This window comes from Motacilla alba, chromosome 17 (assembly GCF_015832195.1).
Source record: "Motacilla alba alba isolate MOTALB_02 chromosome 17, Motacilla_alba_V1.0_pri, whole genome shotgun sequence".
Lineage (NCBI taxonomy): Eukaryota > Metazoa > Chordata > Aves > Passeriformes > Motacillidae > Motacilla > Motacilla alba.
The window spans coordinates 10,845,896-10,860,315 of record NC_052032.1 but is presented as its reverse complement, the minus strand read 5'-3'; the positions used below and the strand labels follow the sequence as shown (position 1 = coordinate 10,860,315).

The following is a 14,420-nucleotide window of genomic DNA, read 5'->3' as shown; positions in this document are numbered from 1 at the left end:
ACTGTTACTGGTTGCAAAGTACCTCCTTTCGCTTTTATTTGGCAAGAGTTTTTCAGACAAACCTCTGATTATTTCACTGAACTTCTTACAAGATATTTAAATTTGCTGGCTCTGAAATAAGGGGAGGTCAAGTGTGAGTTTATTTTTGGGAGGTCCTGCATTTTATGGTCAGCTCCTGACCAGAGGGGTCAGCATTCCTGCAGCCCTGTCCCACCAGACTCAAGTGTGGCACACATCCTCTGCTCACGTGAAAGGCCAAAGCCAGGCAGCCCCCACACGCCTCTGCCCACCACGTCAGGGCATCCTGGAGCAAGCAATGCTGGATGCTGCCAAGCCTCAATGTGTCACTTAACATGGTCCTGGCACAGCAAACAGCAGGGGAAGTAGTTGCTGCTGATTCATCTTTCATGTTTTATTTATTTAAGCTGTCTGTGTGTTACATCAGTGGCAACTGTCTGCTGAACCACCGAGCACATTGAGGTGTCTCCAATGAGCTCCTAGCTTCTGGAGCCCTGGGAGTCAGCTCTGCCATGAGCACAGCAGAAAGGGGACAAAGCCCCCAGCTGTGAGACCCCCCTGCAGGGCCTCCCCACACTCAGATACAGCAATGCCAGGTGTTTGAACTGTTGAGAAGGATGACTCTGCCAAACAGGCACTGCAGACTGACTCTGCTCTAACCCAGACACCTGAAGAGCGTTAACCACGACACTGTTCTTCAGGAGAAGAGTTCCCAGCGTTTTGATAAACACAAAGGAACCCCCGAATGGTAAAACTTCCAACCCAAAGAGCAACAGTGTCCAGGGGAGAGGGAGGAGCCTCTCACCTCCCTTCCTCCCCGATGAGGGAACTGAGGCCCCTTAGCCCCCTTAGATGTCCCCAACAGGGAAGCACATCATACACCCCATGTGGCCAAGAGGACTCAGGGAAGGGGAAATTTTTGCTTTAATTTATGCCTCATCAACAGGAAGAAGGTACTCCCAAACCATGGTGACCCCAGGGTTCCTGCCAAAAGTCCAAGAGGCACCACTTGAGGGCATTTCCACCATCTCTGCAGCCAGCAGCTGCTCCTGTCCTGTAATTATTTCTGACAACTTCACATTTCAGGTAGCCACTGATAAACATAATACTCAAATCAGCACAAACCTATTTAATAGCCTTCCTGCCTATTCCAGGGCTGCACATACTTCAGGATGAAAAGCACAATTATTGTCCATCCACCCCAGGAAGTGATATTTCCCATAGCTCTGGAGCTTTACTTTAATCTAAATGCAGGCAGGGAAGCGGATGGAATAAAGGTCAAATGGTGGGAACTGGCCCCCCCAGCTCTGCTGCCAGGACCCGTGAGCAGCCCCTGAAGCTGCCCTCACTTTTCTGATCCTGTCAGGGTGAAAGCACAGGTACAAAGTGGTACTTCCAGACCCTGCCAGATGAGTGGCCGAGAATATCCAAAGCACGACCAAAAGCAGGATTACCCACTAGATGGAGTGCATTCATTGCAAAAGTCAACAGTTCCTCCAGAAAAAACAAAGTTTTCACAGTAGCCTCAACCAAAACCACAGCAGAATGCATGAAGCTCTTGCTGCACACGGTCTCCTCTCCTCCACAGAAAGTGTGGGCAGACAACTGCTGCTAATCACGAAGTAACTCATACTTAATAGCCAGACCAGATTACAAGAATGTGGTAGCATATGCACAACGTGGGCACATTTTCAAGAATCAGCACCAAAACCAACAAAGCAAGCAAGATATTCCTGCAATAAAATATCTGTGATGCCCCTGGATTCAGAAACCAACATTTCCTTCACCACCACTACCTACATTGTTTGTTTCTTGAGGAATTTGGGTTAGACATCAATCAGGACCATGAGAGTGCAGCACCCATTGCTGCAGCAGGCAATGAGGGTGAGAGGTTGCTAAAATGCAAATGTTCCCTTCTGTGCTTCTTTTATTGCAGCAGATTTTGTCAGCAATTTCTTTCCATGAGAAACACACACAAAATGCAAATATTCTGCCATTGCACTTTGCCTCCTTACTCACCCGAACTCAGCGAAATGCCTGCTTGAATTATAATTGGCTCCATAAAATGAATCATCATATGGGTAAGCACATACCAGGCACAGATGCAAATCATGCAGACGCTCAACAAATGGACTTACATTCTCTTTCGAAAAGGATCTGGTGAAGCACAGGTACCGTGTGACCTTGGACTTAAACAAGCCATCTTTCCACAGGTCAGCATCCAAGCCATCTGCTGTTTGTGCAACCTGCAAAGAAGAGACACAGGAAGAGAGGAGACATGTGAGCCAAGATGAAGTTAATACACGTGCAGTGCTTCTTCCTCAGACCTCTCCTAATTAACAGCAGCCCAAACTTTCACAGCATCTCATTAGCTTCTTCGCAAGGTGCAGTGCTAAGAACTTTCAAGAGGAGGTATAAAAAGAAGTTCTAAAAATGCTGTCTCTCAGGAGACCCTTGATTAAAGATGCTCTGACAAAGGCTACTCTAATGAGGAAACTGCAACTTCAGTTACAGTCTCCAGACAATAGTTTGGGGAAGTCAGCACAGTGAGGCATTCATTACCACCCTACACACAAGGGCACAGCGGGCGAGCTGCGAGTGTCCGTGGAGACAGAGCACAGAAACTGACCCATCTCAGGACTATTTTCGTGGAAAGCCATCAAGGAATTCTGGCTCCCAGGTCAAAAAGCTGTTTCCAAGCAGGCTGGGGAATCCCTGGTCACTGGTGGATTTTAGCAGCAGGGCTGCATGCAAGGACATACCCCACAAATGTCCCTCTCCAGTGCAACCCCACATCCAGCCAAACTGACTTCACATGATGGTGCTGGGAACAGTGTCTGGACCCTCCACAGGAGAGACAGCATGATGTGCAGGAGAAAATCTCACTTCCAGCTGATTCAGGGAGTGGGCAGGAGGCAGCACCATACACTGGGGAAGGGCTCTACTCTCAGCAGCTGAGCACTGACCACACACAGAGCAAGCTGGTAAGAGCCCTGGCCCCAAAATGTTTCTTGTTGAGTAAGAGACGAGGCAAGAAGGCAAACACAAGGAGAAGGGTAGAAGAAACAAGATTACCCCATGAGACTAACACCCAGCTGGTGTCTCCAACAGGAGACTCCAGCAGGGTCTGAAGCTCCAAAGAAGCTGAATTTCTGCCTAAGGCCTCTCAGCCGGGGCAAACTGCTCCAGGGTGGCTCTTGTAATCACACCCAGCAAGCCCTTGGCCCCAGAGCGCCCCCGTAACAAAGAGCTGACACTTGTCACCTTTGCACCCATGTTTAGTTGAGCAGAGCCTGCGCCGGGCACAGGAAGCAAGAGCTGTGTGCTGACAAGGCCTCCAATTACCCCGAGTGCAGCAGATAGACAAGAGACAGTCTGCTCAGAGCAGCAAAGTGCACTGCCTGCTCCCTGAAGTTTGGCAACCGCTGCTCACAAGCCCCAGCTCAGGTCAAGCCATTGAACAGCACACACAGCTTCTGTGTTCAGGCTCCACAAAGAAACATGCCTGATTTTTAAACAGCCACATTTTAGAATAGGATTTCAGCAAAATTTTTTGCTTATTTGAATTCTTTGAATTCAAGTCTTTCCTGAACTGACAGTTTAGGAATATGTAAAATCTACATGCATCTTCCTCCATGATGGGTAAGTCAGCCCTGGTGAAAAGGCAGTCAGGAAACAGTCTGTTTGGGAAAACTGCTGGCATATAGGGATAGTCTGCTTGAACTCCAAGCCAGGAGAATGTAAGCATGAATGAACTTGTCAGAAAACTCATGGGGAAGGAAAACAGAGCCATACAATCAGGAAACTTCTTGCATCACCTGCTGGGCTCCTGCAAGCAAGGAGAAGCTCCAGCAAATCTCAAAGCAGAGCTGTGCCTGATCAGCATGCCCTCAGGACAGGAGCCAAGTGGGAAAGGCCACAGCAGACCTGGCCAGCAGGACAGGCACTCTAGAGCCCCAGCTTGCCCAGTCTTTCCTTGGCTGAGAGGCAAGGAATGTGCGAGACAGAGGATCTGGCACCTGGCACTGAGCACACGGAGCCCCGGGCTCAAGGAACAGTCCTTCTCCACGTGAGGCTGGGGAGACACTCCTCACTGTGTGCCCCAAACAGATGGGCTTGACAGAGGGACACCCGGTGAGGTGCCACCCCCCAGTACACACAGGGTGATCTAGCTGCTGCACAGCAGTCAGAATGGGGTTACTGCTCCACAGCAGGTCTTTGGCAAACAGGTCCTTTAAACCTCCTGCCTCACAGGGTGATCTGCCCCTCTGGCAAAGTCAGGGCTGTTCCTGCTGGGTCTGCAGCTTGCTCAGGCACTGCCCCAGAGCAAACCCCACCATGGAGCTGGTGTTCAGCCTGCAGCAAAGAACACAGCTGCACAGGAACCACACCTCCCTGCTGTCCCAGGCTCCTGCCTGCCACCTCTCCTCCCCACCCAGACACTCAGTCTTGCCAGTTGGGTTGGATTTTCAGGAATCTAAGTTCAGACACTCTGTATATTTTGGCAAAAGCAAGTCTTTGGTGCTTTAGCTGTCAAAAGGCCTGGCCAGTTATTCCAAGTGCCAGTAGTGCACTTGTTTTCTAAGCAGACACAAAGGCAATAGAGATGATGGAGTAACTAAAGTACTACAGAGGAAAAAAGGCCTCTGTCCGATTTGCCAAGACGTCCCCCAGGCACTGCCGCCTGCCATCTCCAGCTGGGCAGCAGGCAGAGCCCCGGGACTCCCTGTGAACCTGGCAGATGGACTTGGACATCTACAGGCATTTAATTTACACCTGGGATGAAGCACCCATGCTCCTGGAAATTTCTTTAAAAGAAAACAAAAGGGAAAATGAAGTCGTTAATTGGAGAAGGATAAAAATGAAAGGGAAACTGGTAAAGCCTATAAATAACCAAGGTGTCTCAGAAAGAGCTGGTGACTCCATTGCAAAACTTGAAACCATCAAGGAAACTACATGAGAAAACACTTTCCCATGCAACTCAGAATCCACCTGTAGAACTGAATGCTGCAAGATGCAGTAGTGACACACAAAGCCATCGGATGCCTAAGGGGACTACAACATCCCAAGAAACACTGCTGTTAATGCTTCCCAAAAGGTGAGTGTGGCTCTCCTTTCCAGGGTGCAGTGTGCACCTCTCACTATGAGGGCTCTGGGGAGCACACTTCTGGGATGCAGCTGCCACAGCTGCCTTCCTCAAGGCTTTACAGCAATCAGCTGCCAGTGCCTCATTAAGGAAATTGCATACCTGCAGAAACACAGACCCCAGGACCACCCAGGTCTGCACATTGCCCATGTCTCAGAACACGATTTCCCTGCTGTGCAGAGCCCTGCTCTTGGGCACATTCAGCTCCATGCTTTTGGGGGGCCAGACCAGGTTCCAGAGAAGTCATGGAGAAGCGGCAAGCCGGCACACCACACAATGCTCCAGTGCACTGACTCACAGACCAGCCACCTTCACAAACGCTCAGACAAGAGCAGCACACTTGTGCATGCCACTGTCCCCTGCCACATCAGTGTGGCACCCACCAGCACGGCCCCTTGACAGCAGAAGCTGCACGGGGGACGGGACACCGAGGGCGGCTGCAGTGCCCAGGCACTGTGCTGACGCGGCAAGCTGACGTGGCAGCCGTGCTGGGGGAAGGACAGCAGACAGCAGGCACTGCCCCACGCCCGCTCCAAGGGCAGGCAGGGCTCCTTGTGAACAGCCAGGGAGGCAGCAGAGGCACAGCAAAGGCAGCTCCTCGCTGTGCCCTGAGGAGACAGCGACCCACATTCACCAGCATTACACCACCACCACAATTGCATTACGCCACAGGAAGACTCCTTTATCTTGTTTAGTTTAAACTGCGTTAGCGCTGCAACTCCCCATTAAGCCACAGGCAGGCTATCTGGGGTGAGCGTGCTCTCTGCCCAGCCATTTAGGCAAAATGCAATTCTGTTATCAGAAGTCTCACACTGTCTGTCCCGTGCTTCTTTATCAGGGCAAGCAGCTAATTACACAGCCTGGCTCACACAGGTAATGAGCACTTGGAAAAGCACAGTAAATGTAAAAACCTCCCAGGTCTTTAAGGAGCCTTTTCACAATGCCCCCCTTGTGTCCTTACTTCAGCCTGATCCATTCTGTTTCCTCACACTGAACAAGGTATGAAATCATCCAGAGCTGAAGAGGCATGAGCAAAGCCTCAAGTCAGCTGGCTTCCACTCCTACCACACAAGCTGTGTAGCTCTGGAAACCCAAGGTGTGATGTAGCACAGTTGGAGCAGGACACATAGAAAGGCAAGCAGATGAACTACAGACCAAATCTTTCTCTATAGATCTCTGCAAGGTCAGTATTTTATATTCCACAGTCTGGGACACTGATCTATGAGTAGAAACATCCTGCTGTTGGTTACACAGCAACTAATCCAAGGAACAAGCAGCTGTTGAACAGCGACCTCCCTTTATCTGTTCACACATCCATCTACGCTGTATCCAGCTGCCTTTTCCTGCTGCCAGTCTCCTGCCAAACCTTAGCTTAGAGGTTTGCATTCTGCCTGTCAAAATCATCCTTGCAATTTTAACTGGATGCAAAACTCTTTGGTTCCCCTTCTGGAGCTTCTCATCATCATTGTGCAGCGCTGATATGTGGGATTAAACAGCTGATGTGGGATCCATTTATTTAGAGATATAATTTGTACAATACTTAGGACTCCTTCAGCAGGAATGTTACTAGGATTAATAAATTTGCTTGCCATAGTGGCCAGCTGTTTCAGTAAACCCTTCCTCCAGGAAATTAAGCTCCTCTGGAGTGGCAAAGATGAAGCAGCACATTTGCACCCACAACCCTTCCTGCTGAAGGAAAGCACTAAGTGCTGTGGGCTGAAAGGTGGGCAGCTGACTACCAAACGACTCCTGACAGCACAGTTCAAAGGCATGTTCTCTCTGGAAGAGAGCTGCTCCCAGCACAGTAAAGCCTCGTTAGAGCAGACCCGAAGCAGTAACTGCAGCAGCTCAAGCAGCTCTACTCACAACATCATATCCAGTCGGTGCTCGGCTGCGGGACGCCAGCACGCCGACGCCTGTGATGGGATCCATGGGCAGCTCGGGCAAGGCATCCGAGAGGTCTCGCACCTCAGGCATTATGGACTGATCCTGGAAGAAAGGAGCAGAATTACAGGGCTGCTGGGCACCACACCCCGGCAGAAGCCAGAGAACCAAGAGCACGCATGCATGCCACAGTGCCTGTGCTGACACACCACAGACGGCCAAGGTAAACACAGGATTAGGCCAGACACACCTTCTGCACTTTCATTTGCTTTTGATAAGAGGGTATACTTGTGCAATGCCAAATAGGTTTGAAATTTGGGCTGGCAGCCTCTGAGACTCATTTTGTTGATTCCGTGGGCTGGTCTCCATCTAGCAATGATAGGAAAACCAAAGCTCAATCCCTTCTCTTCCAAAAAGAGAACAAATTTCATCCCCAAGTCAGGCTGGTTGAAGCAGCTCTGTTGTTTTAAAAAGCAAGAAATCTGTTCCTAATGGCTTTAGGGGGAGGCTCCCCATCCACTGTGGGTGTTAAGACATGCTGGGGGTTCCCCCATGAGTCCTCAGTCCCATCACACCCCCGTCAGCCAGACTGATTTCAAGGAGCAGCACAGATGTCTCTGGCGCTGGGTGCAGAACCGCACTGGCTGCAGGAAGCCCCAACACCAGGGAACACAGAGGAAGCACAGGGTGGGCTGGCACAAAGCAGAGAGGCCTTGAGGAGGCCGAGCATCTTCCAGAAGAGACACATCACCGAGAACGTCAAGGGAGGGAGATATGCAAAAAGGACAGAAGCAGGTAAGACCAACTAATTTCGGAGGGATGCTGCTGCAGGAAGCAGGAGGAGAGGACAAGAAAGGGGCCGAAACAACCGAGGTGAAGGATGGGGAAAGGTGCCACTGCCTCAGCATGTGGTCTCCTGCAGAGGCAGCCAGTTAAAGCAAGTCTTCTCTGGCTTTCAGGCAGGAATGCCCCAGGAAACCGCCCCCCACGCACCCCAAGAGCAAGGGCAGTGCTTTGTGTAAACAAGCATCACTGCTGCACAGCCAGACAAGCCGTGAACCAGAGCTGCCTAATTCAATTCCCTCCTCAGAGCAATCAAACCCCAGCATTTCTAGGCCATTTAGATGGCTGGTTACTTACTGCTTCTAGAAAAGGCAGAGGTGAGTACTGGTGCCAGTGGAATTGGGTTTACACTTCACAATGCCCAGTCTGAACAAACATCGTGCTGCAGGCAATAAAAAAGAGCAAGTCTGGGCCCTAAGTAAATAATAATAATGTCACATGAACAGCCAGACTACTTGAGGAGTCCAAAATAGGTGCTAGCGACCAGTAGTGATGCAAACACTACTGCTGATGAACCAAACAGGAGAGAGCTCTGCTTTAGCACCAGTGTGCTGGGCACGCATCCAGCACACAGAGCAAAGCAAACCCTCCTCACTGCCAAAGCAGTTCAAACCTTCCAGCATGATGGCAAGTGCAGCCTGAGCCCCAGGGGCTCCCCCTCCTCTCCCAGCAGGCTCCCTGTCCTCAGGGTGGGCGAGGAGCACGGGACCCTGCTGCAGGCATGCTGGAGGCCTGGCACAGCCATGACAGACCCTGTGCCAACATGTGTGCCACCCCACAGCTCATCCAGAGGCCTCGCAAATAATGCAGAACCTCACACACACAGCATGGAAGAAACGTGAATTTAGCAAAGAGCTTACAATCTGTTCTTCATGAATGTTTCCTGAAACTTCAAGTCACTCAATAGTGTAGTGGCTTCTTACTACACCTTGGGAGGAGCTGGGAGGTAATGAATGCTGACGTAAGCTTCTCTTAGGCCATTTTGAACTGAAATCCAGGTAGGTGATGGTATTCCCAGCGTGTTAAGAGCACCACACGGCAGGCTCCCACGCAGCTGCAGCGGCACTGCGGGGACGCAGATCCGCTCACACGGCGGCTGCCGAAGCGCCCGCTGCTGCGCGCTGCCCAGGCCGCGCCTCGCCGAGCTGGGGCCGGCTGCAGGGCGGCCCAGCTGCCCCAGCAGGAACCTGGGCAGCTGCCAGCTCCGCCCGGGCACGGCTGAGGACCAGGGGGTCCCCGGCACCCGCGCACAAGGAGGGGTGGGTGCTCCAACCCGCAGCGCGCTGCCTCCCCCTCAGCCCGCTGGCACCCTGTCCTCGGCGAGGGAAGAAGGGCACCTTTGTGGGAGCCATTTGCAGCCCTGCTCGCACGGCAGGGGGAGGGGAAACGGCATCAATCCTCACTTTGTGCCGGCTCACACAAAGCCCCTCTATGGCGGCAGCGCTGGCCGCGGGGCCGTGCTGGACACCGTGCTGGGGCAGCGCGGCGCAGCGCGGCGCAGGGCCCCGAGCAGCACCTGCTGCAGCAAGGGCACCAGGCTGCCCCTGCCCAGCGAGCCCAGCCCCTTCCTCTGCCCGTGCCTGCGGCCGACAGGGAGGGCAGGCACAGCACCTGCCCTGCAAGCAAACCTGCTGTGGCCACCGCAGCACGGCCAGGCTCTGCCACACCAGGCAGGCGCTCCGGGCACTGCCTGCTGTGCGGGTGGCACTGAGGACACATCTGGAACAGATACGGAGCAGCAGAAGTCAGTTGCACGCTGGGATAAGTGTTTTTGTGAACTCTGCACAGGTCAGAGGGGAGTCTCTGGCTGGGCAATCACGCAGATGATTAGTTACACTGCACTTCTCCGTGAGAGCATCAACAAAGTTTGGTTTCTCTTCTATTGAACCTTTTAACTTTAAAATGAAAAAATAAAAGTCAAAGAGGAGATTAAATTAAGGAGCAGGATTCTATAAATACCTCTATTAGGCAGTTTGTTACTTTAATTCTCTTTAGCAACGTGAGTTTGGCCTGCATGCCCACCCACCATCACAGGGCCGAGCACTCAGCCCAGGACATGGCTCTCAGCATCCTGTGGTAAGCTGCCTGTGCCCACCAGCTCACTGCAGGGCTGTTCCGGGAACAGGCCAAAACAATGAGAAGAACATTCTTCCCGTGAGCTGGGAGCATGCTCCCTGGAAGTTTTCTCAGCTGTGGGGCCGCATCCAGTCCCCAGCACATCCCAGCAGCCAAAGGAAGCCGGATGTGAGCTCTGGGGCAGGAAGAAGCTTCAGAACACTCTGGGGCTGTCCAGGCAGAGCCAGTGGGGAAAGGAAGTGTCTCTAACGAGAAAGCCCCTGTGCATGCTGGCAGCACCAGCCCCAAGCAGCACGCAGCAGAGCAGGGTGGGATGGCTGGACAAGCAGCCACCGTGCTGCTGGCTCTATCTTGAATGCTTCCCAACCCTCCAACCAGACGTGCCTCAAGGCAGGAGGCACAGTGTCCCTGGATCTTGATGCCCAGCTGTAGCAGAGGCCTTCTGGGACTCCACTGGTTCCTGGCACAGCCTTCTTCCCACAGCCCATGCCCACAGTCACACACACCTCCCTGTCTGCCAGCACTGCCAAGTTTGTCTGTTTATAGCCTTTTTGCTTGTTCTCTCCCATTTCCATGTTAGCTCATCCGCCTTTATGAGTTTATCCTAGGCATACTTTCCTTCTGGCTCCACTGAGGTGACTGACCACACACACTGCTGGGCTCTGCCTGGGACCCAAACACAGCAGAAGAACCCGCCTTCAGAAATGAATGCGGTACTGTGAGTTTCTAGACCATTTTCTGCTCGCAGTGTTCCTTTTCAACAAGTTCAGCAAGTTCAAGAGCTGGTGGGTACATGACCAGATCAGGCCTTTCAATGTGTCTGCTACAGAAACATCATGCTGCCAGCAAAGCGGGTCAAGCTCTGAAGTTAAATAGCCAGGGACTTAGACAAAGAATGGTGTTATTGTTTCTTCCTCCAACTACAAGCCCTGCACTTCGACACTGGCTTGCTCTTCCCACAGGCAGAAAAGCATGAGCTAAGGCAAAACTGAAAAAAAAAACCAACCACCTCACTGCATCCCTGCAGTCTGTGGGAAGCGGTCCCACAAACCAAGCAGGCACGCCGCTCAGGCTGTCCTCCATCCCTGCAGGAAGGCACGGCTGGCACAGCACGCTGCTCTCCCGCACGCCCGCGCACCGGGCACGGCCCCAGCAGCCTTCTATTCCTGCTCACGGAAGAACACGACATCGCCTCCATCAGAAAAACGGGAACCGCAGCGGCCATCAGCAGCGGGGCCTTGGAGCCACCATCACCAACAGGAAGAATTTCAGTTTCACGTTTCACCACCATGGAAGGCATGCCTGGAATCACCCCTGCTCACACAGGCTCCCTCAGGAGACAGTTGCCGTGCACCAGATGCAAAATCTACACTTTGTGACTGAATGGGATGGAAACAGGAACTTAAGCGACAGAATGAGCAAAATCGAGACCCTGTGTTGCTTCACAGCACTTCTAACTATGGACACACATTTCTGAAGTGTCCTGTTTTGAATTAAAATAGGCTTCCATACACGGATGACCTAGCACCAGGACAGCAAAACTGAAATGACATTCAGGTCAGCTGGCAGAGGTATGAACAGGTCCCTGGGGGCTACCGGCACCCTTAACCCTGGGATTCGCTTTGTCAGAGATGCACAAGAGTGGTACAAGAGTGAGATGCTGTCTGTTTTATCTCACACCTCCAGAAGTCAAGTTATGCCTTCATCTAGAAGGGAAGGCCATCTCAGCTAAAAATTATAGGGATGGCATTGCCAACCTGCTGAACAACACACAGGCTCCCTTAAAGAATAGATTACCACATTCTCACTCAGTTAAAATGAAATACAAAATGGAGAAACGCAAGCTTTAGCCTGAGCAGCTATACACCTGCTGATACCCGGCCTGTCTGGTTCCAGTGTTGCTGTGACCAAGCTGAGAATGACCCAGCTCCGGGAACCTGCAGACAGCCCTCAAGATTGGTGGACCTTTGAAAATCGCTCCAGAAACCTCAGAGAAATCTTGCAAGCCTCCGTGATGCAAGGCACGACACAGGCATCTCTGTGTCGCTGCTGCAGCCAGGCTGTAAGAAGTCAGCCGGTGCCACACATCCAGCCATGCACTGAGCACAGGTAAGACACGGGCAGTCAGGAAGGCCCATGCTACGAACGCAGCAAAAGACCGCATAAAACAGAGGGACGTTTTGTTATTTCCTCTGCCCGTCATCAAGAAGAATTGACAGTAAATTCCGGAGAAGGTCAAGGTCACCGGGGCTGCACCCCAAGGCTGGTACCCGCGGCCGCTCCTGCAGCTCCCCCAGCCTCGGACGAACCGCCGGGTCTCACGGAGGCCCCGGGGCGCTCCAGCCCGGCCCAGGCGCGAGGTCCCCGCGCCGGCCGGCCCCAGACCCCCGGCACCGCGGCACCCCGGCACCCCCGGCCCGGGGCTCGGCCCGCCCGCCCCGCGGCCGAGCGAGCGCCCCCGCCTCCGCCCGCCGCGCCGGCCGCAGGGGCCCGGGAGGCGGCGGGCCCGGCCCGGCCCGGCGGCGGCGGGGACACTTAACTGTTGCCCGTGCGGCGGGCGGCGGGTCGCGGCTCCCCCGGCGCAGGCAGAAGCAGCTCCTCATCGCCCGGCGGAGCCGGCGCGGCGCGGCCCGGCGGGAGGAGCGGCGGCGGGGGAGCGGCCTGCGGCCCGGGCGGAGCGGCGCGGGGCGGGGAGCGCGGCGGACGCCGGACAGGCCCAGGCCCGGGGCCCGGCGCTCGGAGCTCGGGCTCCCGCCGCCGCCGCTCCGCGCCCACCGCGGCCGGACCGCGGCGCGCAGGGCCCGGATCCCGCCCCGCCCGGCCCGGCCCCCGCGCCGCCCCGCGCCCCCCGCCCGAGCCCCGCGGGCCGGCCCGTCCCCCGGGACACTCACCGCGGCCGCCGCGCCGCCGCCGCCGCCGCCGCCGCCGCCGCTCCGCCCGGCCCGGCCCCGCCCGCGCCCCGGGCACCGGGCACCGCGCCCGGCCCCGGCACGGCCCCGCGGGGCCCGGACCCGGAACGCCCTTCCTCGGGAACCGGGCAGGGCCCGCCGAGCGCCGAACAGCCTCCCCGACCCGGAGCACCCGCAGTGCCCGGTGCAAACGGCTGAATAGGTGATTTGGACAATGCAGCCTCCTTCTTCCGTCTGAGACGGGCTGCAGCCAGAAGATGGGCAGCAGCTGCCGTGGGCTGAGGAAGGGCAAATAGTGTCAAACAAGCTGGTTATCTTCTCAGGAAGTCCCTGGGGTTGGGAGGGATGCGCGGTTTCAGCACCTACCTTCAATTCATTAAAGTATTTGATGCTCCGTCTCACCATGGCCTGGAAAACAAACATATGGTCCAAAGCAGTCAGGGTTTGCCCGGCTGGCTGGGTGACCAGCAGCCTTCGGGTCCGCTCACAGCACAGGAAACATCCTGAATAGAGGGTCTGCAAAGGTCTGGTTCTGCTCAACCTTAACACGTGCCAGTGTTGAAACTGATAACACACGCATCGAAAGAGCAGATGATGTGAATCGCAGCATACCCTGGGACAGCAGCATGGTCCATTGCCATCATTACACGAACCGATCCTGCACTGTCCTGCACTGTCCTGCACTGCCTGTTGAGCACCTTACCTGAGGCAAGGTCAACAACAATCGTCTGGAGAGCAAGATGGGTGTGGGGGCTGACATCAGCAGCCTGCGGTGCAAGACAGAGAGTTGGAGCTGCTAATCTAAAGCAAAAGAAAAAAATCCCGGGGTGAAGAACGAAATAAGGGAGGGAAGGAAACACGTTAGTGTGTATGTGAATTAAAGAGAAGGGCAGAACCCTGCTCCCCTTTGTGAGAGGCTGAGAAGTGATGTGTGTGAAGTGCAGCAAGAGATTCTGTGAAGATAACGGTGAAAACTTCAATACCAAAGAGTTAAGAACAGCTTGGAGAATTTTTGTTAATGGTCAAGTTGCAAGCCCTTGCGAAAGCTCTTATCAGACATTATTCAGTCATTCCCTCGGAGCAGATGGTCTCCCCCAGCCTTTACAGAGCTGGTTTACTCTATTTCCCATGACGCCAGAGTTTCCTTTGTGTGGGGAACCTGTCTTTGTGCCTTAGAGGAGGAGAAGGCTCTCACTCAGACACCCAAATTTCCTCCCATTGACAAAATCGGGTATCGCTTGGCAGGGGGGTGCATTTATCAGAGGGTCCATCTCCATGGTCACAGGGTGTTTCCTTGTCTGAGATCCAGCCTTTAACTACCCCTTTTTTTTCTTTTTTTTTTCTTTTTTTTTTTTCCTCCCGCATTGTCTTTTTGCCTGATTTGGCCATCTTTTGAGGAGTTCAGCCTGTTCTTTCCTCACCTGGATAATGGTTTGTGCCTTCCATCGTGTTTGGGCTGTGTCTACATTGCTCTAGCCGGTCTGAGCCGGGCAGGAGTGGCTGAGCCACCAGCCACCTTTTTCTCTTTCCTTTGCTGGGTGTCT

At 53.9% G+C, this 14,420-nt stretch overlaps 1 protein-coding gene across 13 annotated transcripts in view; it reads right to left on the bottom strand.

The window, feature by feature from the left end:
• The window catches only part of MVB12B (multivesicular body subunit 12B), a 57,408-nt gene extending 44,112 nt beyond the window's left edge, over window positions 1-13,296 (bottom strand). For 4 of the 13 annotated variants that reach the window (XM_038155876.1, XM_038155879.1, XM_038155881.1 and 1 more), the window contains exons 1-3: window positions 12,859-13,296; window positions 7,031-7,153; window positions 2,157-2,264 (exon numbers count right to left, since the gene is read on the bottom strand). In XM_038155876.1, coding sequence (XP_038011804.1) covers window positions 2,157-2,264; window positions 7,031-7,153; window positions 12,859-13,281 — 654 coding nt within the window. In that variant the 5' untranslated portion in view covers window positions 13,282-13,296. Of the gene's footprint in view, window positions 1-2,156; window positions 2,265-7,030; window positions 7,154-7,298; window positions 7,418-8,188; window positions 12,373-12,507; window positions 12,771-12,858 lie in introns of those variants that run through there. The other 9 variants (XM_038155884.1, XM_038155885.1, XM_038155890.1 and 6 more) reach the window with 9 other exon arrangements.
• Between the last annotated feature and the right edge of the window lie 1,124 nt (window positions 13,297-14,420).